We start from the raw sequence: 9902 nt of genomic DNA on the forward strand, positions 1-9902 counted from the left end.
GCGCTCACCCAGGATTCCCCAACCTACGTCAGCCTCTGTCATTTCCACTACTTATCCCTTCATCTCCCTTTCTGCCTCCCCAATGTTCTCATCGATCTTCTTACCTTAAGTGGTTTTCTCCAGGCTCTTTTAATCGCTTCCTGATCTTCTTTTCTCACCTTCAGAACTTGTGCTATACTAACAAACACGATGAGGTACAGGAGGGAAGAAGGAAACACCCGATCACTTTCATAATTCCAGTTTATTGAAGGAACATGACAAACTGACTATTCCCTATTGCTCCCGCTGCGCTCAGAGACACAGCACAGCACACACACCACAGCACTCAGTCTTCAGTATTGCGGTCTTGGTGCCACTCTTAACTCAGCACTCTACAAGGGATACAACAGAAACACTCACCTAACACTCGCTCCCTCTTGTCTCTCAATAAGTTAAACACCAGGCGAGAGTTGGATGAGTGTTCCTGCTTCCTTACTCGAGCGCAGACTGGCAACTTAAGACTGGATGTGCCGTGTGTGGAAAATGAGGAATGTATGTATATAGCGAAACGATACCTCATACGCACGCTCTCATACTCAGACACACGCACACACGAAAAAAAAAATAAATAATAGAGTTAACGTTGCTATTTTTTTATGTATAATGTAGTTATTTATTTATTGGAGTGATTATTTAAACCATACATTTTTTTGTCACTTTACATTGGTGTTAAGTTGGGCATATCTTTACATATTTCACTTTGACGTTACTATAATACAAGGAATCAAAGAATAGGTAATAAAGAGATATTTTTTTTTGTGTCTATATCGTTAATCACTTGTTGCTTGGGTTAATTTACAATATTTCTTGACTCTGGGGAATAAACGAATTTCTTCAGTGTTTTAGACCAAAGTTAACGAAATGAAGGAGGAGGAAAATGAAGAACAATGGGGGAAAGGAATGGATGAGAAAGTTTTGTATGTCTACTGAGTCTTATCCAGGAAAATATGATTGGAAGGGGATAAATTGTGTTGGAATTAATTATATTTCAGTGTGAGTGTGTGTGTCGAGGTCTCAGTGATGTGGAAAGGTTGGGGAGGAAAGTAGATATTTGTTTACCTCATTCTAGTCCAGGGAGAAAAAGCATACGTGTGGAAAAGGGTTGGGAAAGGAGTTTTTTTTTGTTATCTATGTCATCCTAGGTCGAGGAAAAGGGGAATACACGTGGAAAAGGGAGGGAAGGCAAGTTTTGTTATCTGTTTCATTCTCATCCAGTGCAAAAGTGTGGAAAGGGAAGTTTTTGTTGTGTATCTCATTTTCGTCCAGTAGAAAAGAGAGGGAAGGCAAGTTTTTTGTTATCTGTTCCATTCTCGTCTCGGAAAAGATACGATTGGGTTTGGATTAAAGCTCCCAGTGTGAGTGAGTGTCCTAGTCTCAGTGATCACAGGTGCCCGTGTTTATTGCTGCTTCATTAATTGGCATGATGAGAAGACTGATTGGACTTAACCAGGACCCGCCCGAAGTTGAGATTACCACACATTATTATTGTAGATATTAATGTTTATAGTATTCATTATAATATCATCGTTATTAATAATATCATTAGTACTATTAAAATGGCATGATACCATAAAAAAAAGAACAATGAAAAAAAATAAATATGTACGTATGTATGTATGTATGTACGTGTTAGTTTCATAGTTACGTAGCTACTCTCTAGAATTATGTATGTTCCAAAAGACTTGTTGTATGTAATATAGCTATACAGTGCAGTGGCCATGGTATATAGTACGCGATGACTTAACCAAATATGTAAAAATGCTGAAAAAGTGTCAACATTAGAAAAATAATATATGCTCATGTACACATCAGTAAGTAATGGGAAGGGACGTGGAGGCGGCTGTGAGGGGCGGGGGCGCGGCGCTGGTGGACGTGGGTGGCACTGGCCTTTGGGTGCGGGCGTGCAGGAGTAGCTGGGGGGGCGTGGGCGAGGCTAACGCAGTGAAAGTATAATGAACATTTGTACTTGTTGAGATGTAACCATAATGCAATGTTATCTAAGGAAGAGAAGGAGGTAGAGAGGGAAGAGGAGGAAGAGAAGGAGGAGGAGGAGGAGGAGGAGGAGGAGGAGGAGGAAGAGGAGTAGGATATAAGGAACAAGCGTGTTGGTAGCGCCCTGCAGGACTCCACTTGTACCGCCTTGCTCTGTGGTGAAGGATGCTATGTGGTGCCTTGCTGTGGTGGTGGTGGTGGTGGTGGTGGTGTGGGAGGGGGTATGTTATTGTTACTGTTGCTGTTCATACAATAAAAGCCATAAGAACAGACTACTGCAGGGTGTTATGTGGTGTCCTACTGGTGGTGGTGGTGGTGGTGGTGGTGGTGTTCATACAGTCATAGCCGTAGGAACAGGCTTTCTGTATAATGATAATGTCTAGGCAAAGAACTCACGTCAGTTAGGTTAGGTTGATTACTGACCAGTGTGTTTAAGTATTTCCCCGCACTGCAGACACATGCAGTTTCAATACATCTCCCTTTTCATGAACAGATTAGGTTAAGTTAGGTTAGATAGCCCGTAGAAGAACTAGCCTGCCTGCAGAAGTGTTTTGTTCGTCATAACCACTTGTGTATAAGTATTCTCCTCATTGCAGATACGTACAGTTTCATTATATCTTGGAGTTTACTCATTTCCATAAATAAATTAGGTTAAGTTAGACCGTTGAAAACTACAAGTGTTTCATTCAGTCTACCCACGCGTTACCAGTGTCCTAACCACCAGACTCCTCCAGCACAGAGACCAAGGGGACGTGACAGTGGTGTTAGGGAGTCAAGCGTGTTGGTAAGCATGCGCGCCTCCCCGGGCCTCGCTCCTCGCCCCTCACAGCCTTCACTCACTCACCGCCACTAACACGTCAAGGAGAGGCGACTTCAGCGAACTCAGACGTAGTACGCCAGACATTACGAAACGTACGCTGCGATGAGAGTGTGTGAGAACTAACTAGAACAGCGGGAATGGCTTGGGGGTTAGGAAGGCTCAGGTGACGGGGTGAAGCAAATCTACAAAGAAAAGTAACCGGTGACTGTAAGACTCGTATTCTGAAACGCTGTGCTATCTCTCTCTCTCTCTCTCTCTCTCTCTCTCTCTCTCTCTCTCTCTCCACGACTATTTTCAAAGGCCATACAGATTAGCCGGGTTTTCAAGAGTGTTTCTCCTGTTAATAATGTAGAAGTCTTATTAATCTGCCTGTAAAACCATAAAAAAACACGATTGAAAACCCGTGTAACTTCATCTATACACAGCCTTTTAAAAGTAGTGGAGGTGCAGCCAAAAATGTTTCAGAATATAGTCCTAAGGAGTATTCTTAGCGAGCATAGGTGAGGTGAGCCAGGTAAGCGACACACCTTTCACCTTGCTCTTGACTAGACTCAGGTAAATGTAAACGTGTCAGGAGATTACAAACAGATACGAACTGAAGTGAAATCAGAATAACACAATTATTTTTTCTTTCCTCGTCTTAAATATCGTAGCTTGTTTTCTGACGTGCCCTTTTAGCGTAAAGTATCGTAAATATGTTGAGTAATAGTGCAGTGATGAGTATTTTGTATCCTCCTGGCGTTAATGAGACAGATGCGACGTGGGAGACGAGGACGAGAAGAGACATCTGAAAAAAAGACTTAAAAATCATACCGTGCTGCTCTCCTCGTCCCTACCTCTTAACTCACCCATCCAACATTAATTCCTCTTCAAGATTCAGATTTACCACTTAATATAAACATCACTATAACAGCCTTAGTACCACATTATTGACTCGGTGCTTCAAACCCTAATTCACTTCTCACTTAGGATAAGAAAGAATGGAGTGTGTGAGTGACTTACAGGCCAGTATTCAGCATTCAGAATCTTCGCTCTCTCGATCACCATGACCATTTTCAGAGGCCACATAGACAATTAGCAGGGTTCTCAAGACTGTTTTTCCAATTAATGACACATAAATCTGGTTAATCTGTCACTAGAACCGTAAAAACACTCTTAAAACCCCGTGTAATTTCAACTAGAGCCTTTTGAAGGTAGTCGAGTTGCTGTGGGGTGTTTACAAGACGGTTCATACAACAGTACCTATGCTTACTCTCTCCCTTACCAATAGCGGGCAGACGTATCAATTTGAGTATTCTATAGTGAACCAAGGAAAATGTCTATGGTGAGTGTGTGGTGAGGAGGGAGGCTCGCTTCACTACACTCACCACGCACACCACACACTACTGCTCATCACCACTGCTTGCTACTCTGGTCATCTCTCTACTGGTGACTGGAGTGTGTATGAACAGTAGTACCATCGCTCGTGTTTGTGTTTGGTGGCGTAAGATGAAAGAATGATGTCAAGTTTGTATTTTCAGCTTATTTCCCATATTTTTTTTTTATTTTCAGCTTATTTCTCATTCTTTTTTACTTTCAAGCTTCATCTTTCTTTCCTTCATTCTCCTTTCTTTCCCTTTTTTCCTTCCTTCCTTCATTTATTCCATCTTTCCCTTCTTTCTTTGTTTCTTTCTTTTCTTCTTTGTTTCCTTTCTCTTATCTTCGGTAATAAGTTTTATGAAAACTTATAATTCGCTTTTTTCTTTCATGTTATTGTCAGTGAAATGCTTTTTCTTTTTTCTTTGTTTTCCGATCATTCTGTCACTATAAGCCACTGCCTTTAATAAATGGCTTTCTTTCATTATTTTTTACATAAACTTTGCTTTTTTTTATCGTTCATTCTATCACTAGCCATTGCTCTTAATAAATGCTTTTTTTCTGTCTTCCTTACATTAACTACGCCTTTTTTATTATCCAATCACTAACCACTGTTGCTAATAAATGGCTTTCTTTCTGATTTTTTTTACATTAACTTTGCTTTTTTTTCCGATCATTCAATCACTGGTCACTGTTTCTGGTAAGTGCGATCACCCGTAGAGAGAAAGATGACCCGTGTGTGTGTGGCGAACGTGTAGGTGTGACCAGCCTGCTGCCAGTAACCTGTAGGCAGGGTGTGCGAGGCAGCGGTGGTGCGCGGCCTTCCCCTCAGCCTGCTTGTGTTGGGCAATCGAGGGTAACAATGGTGATGACGGTGATGAGGGTGAGGCGTCGCGGCGTCTGCTGCCTAAGCTTAAACAAACGAGTGTCTTGCTGTCAAAAAAATAGATGTAGCGAAGTTATTATACTGTACAATTTCACCCCATATGGAGGCTCAGTCAGCGAACAGCAGTCTCTATACATGTACATAGTTTGTTTTTTATTTTATTATTATTATTATACGTAATATGTACTGATTATTTACACAACAGACTCGGATGCAAACCAGTGTGTGTGTGTGTGTGTGTGTGTGTGTGTGTGTGTGTGTGTGTGTGATGAAGACTCACGATCACAGTGAAAGGAAACGAGACTAGAGAGGGAGGAGGGAGAGCGCGGTGTGTTTCTCGTCACAGTAACAAATGAGGGACGTGGGTACAAAACAGGGAAGGTCCTCGGCGGTGGCCTTGCGGCGTACCTCCCTTGGCCGCCGCCTCCGTGTGCTGGGGCGAGGGGGAGGCGGGACACGGGGCACGGAGGGACACGGAACACCACAACGCATCACAATAACAGATGAGACGGGATGCATCATTAGGGCGACACTGGTGATGCTGGTAGTGGTGGTGGTGGTCGTGGTGGTGTCCCGCCAACCACACATCCACAAGCTTGAACCGTGCTGGTGTTGCTGGTGGTGTTAGTGGTGGTGTGTCCCCGCCTAACACACACCCACAAGCTGGATCCGTGCGGGTAGTGGTAGTGGTGATGGTGATGGTGGTGGTAGTGTGTCCCCGCCTAACATCCACAAGCTTGATCCGTGCGGGTGTTGGTGGTGGTGGTGAGGTGCGTGGAGGCTGTCAGTCAGCGGTGTAGCGTGGGGCATCACTGGCGCGGTGCAGGACGGTGTGGCCACGCTGCTGCACCTTTAGACACTCCTACTGCTGCTGCTGCTGCTGCTGCTGCGTAAATCGTCGTGTTTGGCGCGCTACTTAAAGTTTATGTACTACTCAAGTAACGTTTGGGCGTGTGACATCTCCCTCCCTCTCTCTCTTTTTCTCTCTGTAACTCTCTCTCGCGCATCAGTCGCCACCAAGCGTTCCTTTCGTGTCCCGGAGAGGATGGCCACGTGCTCGATCGCTATGCTCTTGCAACGGAACAAAACCAAGCGTTCTACGGTAAGACAGAACACAACCCTTGTCGAAGCTTCATCCTAAGGGACGCTCTCTACCTCTACGTGGCGGGCAGGAGAAAAATGTCTAGGCGTTACCCACAACCCTCTTTAGAGACCCTGGACCTCCTCACGTCCCCTCCCGCACCATCAGGATAACGCACTCCGCTTCTTTACCTGTAGAGTGGTGTTATCCAGCGGTGGATGGCGCGCTCTTCTGGTCCAAGCGTGGTGTGGAGGGGAGCGGGGCGTGGGTGTTGATGCAAAGTGGAATGTAACGTTCAGACACTACAGGGAGGAGGTGTGGAAGGAGGAACAGTGCGGGAAGTGACGGATATGGGAAGGGTGGGTCTGTCTCTCTAGCCACTGGCCTGACCATCCACACCATCCACAGGGCTTTTCTCTCTCTCAGTCTCTCTCTGTTTTCTATCACTGTCCTACCCATGCCTCTGTCCTACAAATGCCCTAAGAATCTACTCTTCTTGCCTGTAAAACTTCTCAAAATCAGTCCTTCACTTGTCATTGTCCAAAATATCCACTGCCTCTGGCCTGTCAGATCCAAACATCCACATTTCAGGCCTGAAAAAGCGCTCAGAATCCAAGCTATAGGCCCACCGTGGTCCTTAAAATCCGTTTCAGGCCTAAAAAGTTTTCATAATCCACATTTCAGGGTTAAAAATCGTCAGAATCCACATGTCAGGCATAAAAAATCCTGAAAACTTTCATTTGAGGTCTAAACAATCTCTCAAACTTTTTATTTCGGACCTACAAAAGGTCTTCTCATTAAAACGGACTTCTATCCATCTGCCTGACTTAAAACACAATTCCTTCGGGTTTCTGTTCACTACCCTGACTTAAAAACCCTGAATTCCTTCTCACTCTCAAGCGCACCTTAAAATCTGCCATGACCCACGTGCTACAATGCCTCTTTCATCTACGTGCCTTCTTTACTTCACGTGCTTGACCTAAAAAAAGCTCTCGTAGTGATAGTACAGTGACTCCTTGACGTTAGATAACATTACTGACCCCGAGGATTCAACCTCCTTCAGTCTTCCTCGCAAACGGATCAGAAAAAAAAAGTACTGAATCCGAATGGCATTCCTACAAGCCCAGGGTCAGGTCAGGTCAGTGGTGACCTCTACTGGGGAGACTAGTAAGGGAGGAACAAAATGTAACAAATGTAACGCGTAATCAAAGTGTGAACTGAGTGTAGCACAACCAGAGTGTTCGGCGGCGTGCGAGCCAGCCAGTGTGCCCCTGCCTGGCGCCAGTCACCTGAGTCACCTGAGTCGCCTGAGTCGCCTGAGTCGCCTGTATGAATCCAGGAGTTTCGTTCAGCGTGACGCATATCGCACCAAACGTTCATTAACATTTCATCTGATCATAAAAAAAAAAAGTTGCCGTAACATTTTTCGTCTTTTTTCTCGTATCGCATTAAACTTTCGTAAACATTTCATTGCATCAAGCAAAAGAGAAACTTTTACATAATATTTTTCCTCTTTTTTCCGGATCACATAATAATAATATCTTTTACGTAGTCTTTCATCTTTTTTCCTTCAGGATAACAATAACAACAAAACCAGTTACGTAACTTTCCTCCCTGCCTTTCCTTTGTGAGTAATGTAATAATAACTTTGAGAGGAGGGCGTTAATTAACCGTGGCGGCGCGGGAGGCGGTACTGCTGGTGCTGGTGTCCGCTGGTGGTGGTGGTGGTGGTGGTGCCGGCGAGGCGGCACCAGACTGTATCCTGAGAGGCGACGCGTGGACCAGTGCGGGACAGGTACAGGGTGATGTGAAGAATGGCGAGGCCCGAGTAGTGAAATGATTGACAGACAAGTTAGACAGATCGGCAGACAGTGAGGCAGAGAGATAAACAAATCGGCAGACAGTGAGGTAGACGGATAAACAGATCGGCAGACAGTGAGGCAGACATAAACAAGTCGGCAGACAGTGAGGTAGACAGATAAACCAAAGCAATGGTCCACAATGAAATCCGTTTTGTTTGTGACGCGAGACAGGCAACTCAGGTGTGGGCGCGAGACGCCCCTGCCACTCCAGGTGACCGCGGCCAGCCCAGGTGCGCGGCGCAGGTGCCTGGGGTGGCTGAGGTGGGCCTCGTCCTGCCGCAGACTGGCTTCCCGCCGCCATGGACTGAGTCAAACCAAGTATTCCTTTCCCCTCCCGACGATGGCGACATTAGTGGGGCTGTGGTGGCGCCGCAGGACCGCCCTTCACACTACCGTCTAGCATAAGGCATGGGACTCGTGGCCAGCCCGGCAGGAGGCGCGCGGGGCGGATCGTGATGCAGCGGGGGCGGCGCTGCGCGCAGCCCTCAGGGCAGGAGCCGAAGAGGCGGTCTGGCTGAGATGGGCCACCGAACCTCCCGTTAGGGGCGGCGTGGCCCTCAGTTGTCCTTCCGCCTCGGCTGCCCGCCCCGCGCCGCTCTTCCCCGCTCCCCACCGGGAGGCGCGAGCGTCGCCCTCACCTGCCCCTCAAGGATATGGAATTTTCACGTTTTTTTTTTTTCCAATTTTTGGGAACGCAAACCGAGATCTTATAAAAAATATGACTTAAATCCGTCGTAAACAGAACTAATGTTATTGCTTGTGCCCGCCGCGGCGCCGCAGGACCCGACGCCACGCGCCGCCCGGCTCTCGCCACAGCGCCGCTCTCGGGGCACGTCCTGGGTGTGGTGCCTCGCAGCAGGGGTGCTGTGGGCGTTGTGGGCACTTGGCTCCCTGGCAGCCGCTGTGGTGGCGGCGCAGCTGCGTGGTGGTCGCCGGGCGCAGAGGCCTGAGCGCCCGTACCTGCGCTGAGGGGGTCAGGCCACGAGGCGCCTGGCCAGGCGGCGGCGTCCCTCGCCTGCCACACGACAGCAGGGGAACGTGGCCCTGACTGGTGATCCGCAGCGCTAGGCGGCCAGGGGACGAAGGGCTCGCCAGGGGTGGGTGGCCGGCGTCCTGCAGGTGGGCGTGGGCGGAGCAGAGTCCAGCAGGAGCTATTCACTATGCGGGCGGGCGGGGGGTTGGGGATCCGTGGGCGGGCTGCCGGGATTGTTGGACGGCGGCGGCCGTCGCTGCACCACTGTGGACTCGCGCTGGTCCAGGCCGTTGAGGCAGGGAGGCGGCGGCGGCTCGGCGCCCTCGTGGATGGTGTTCAGGACCTGGTGTACCACAGCGGGTGCCTCGTCCTCCACCACACCGCCGCTCGGCCCCATCCCACCCGCATCGCACCGCGCCTCGGTTGCCGCCCCGCACCCCACTGGGGCGTGGCTGGCTCTTGCCGCCCCGAACACTGGACCGGGCCCACTCACGCCCATCCCGAGGCCGCCGTCTGCCAGCGCGTCGTCCAAGCGGCCGTTCTTGGTGGGTGGGGCGTCGGGGGTGCCCTCGCAGGTGGCTAGCGAGTCGCAGGTGGTGGTGGAGGTGGAGGGGGATTGTCGCGGCGAAGAGGACGCCGTGGTGATCAGTGAGGCGGTGGGCGGCGCCGAGGGCGTGGCGGCCGCCGGCATGATGTGGCCCACGATGAGATGCTCGTCGGCGAAGTCGAGGGCGACGCTGACGTGGTACAGCATGTTGCAGGTGGCGATCACGTACTCACACAGCGAGAACCAGCTGAACGCTGCGGGGAGAGGAAGCACCATTAGTACAGCGACACTGACACGCAGGAAACCAACAACAACAACAACAACAACAACAACAACAGCAACAACA

The 9902-nt window shown here is 48.6% G+C and overlaps 1 protein-coding gene across 4 annotated transcripts in view; it reads right to left on the reverse strand.

Annotated features, from left to right (window-relative positions):
* Window positions 1-222: 222 nt before the first annotated feature.
* LOC135090946 (post-GPI attachment to proteins factor 2-like) overlaps window positions 223-9902 on the reverse strand; it is a 95591-nt gene continuing 85911 nt past the window's right edge. For all 4 annotated transcript variants that reach the window (XM_063988179.1, XM_063988181.1, XM_063988180.1 and 1 more), the window contains exon 5: window positions 223-9810. In XM_063988179.1, the coding sequence (XP_063844249.1) occupies window positions 9188-9810 (623 nt within the window). In that variant the 3' untranslated portion in view covers window positions 223-9187. The remainder of the gene's footprint in view (window positions 9811-9902) is intronic.

Source organism: Scylla paramamosain, chromosome 36 (genome assembly GCF_035594125.1).
Source record: "Scylla paramamosain isolate STU-SP2022 chromosome 36, ASM3559412v1, whole genome shotgun sequence".
NCBI classification, from domain to species: Eukaryota; Metazoa; Arthropoda; class Malacostraca; order Decapoda; family Portunidae; genus Scylla; species Scylla paramamosain.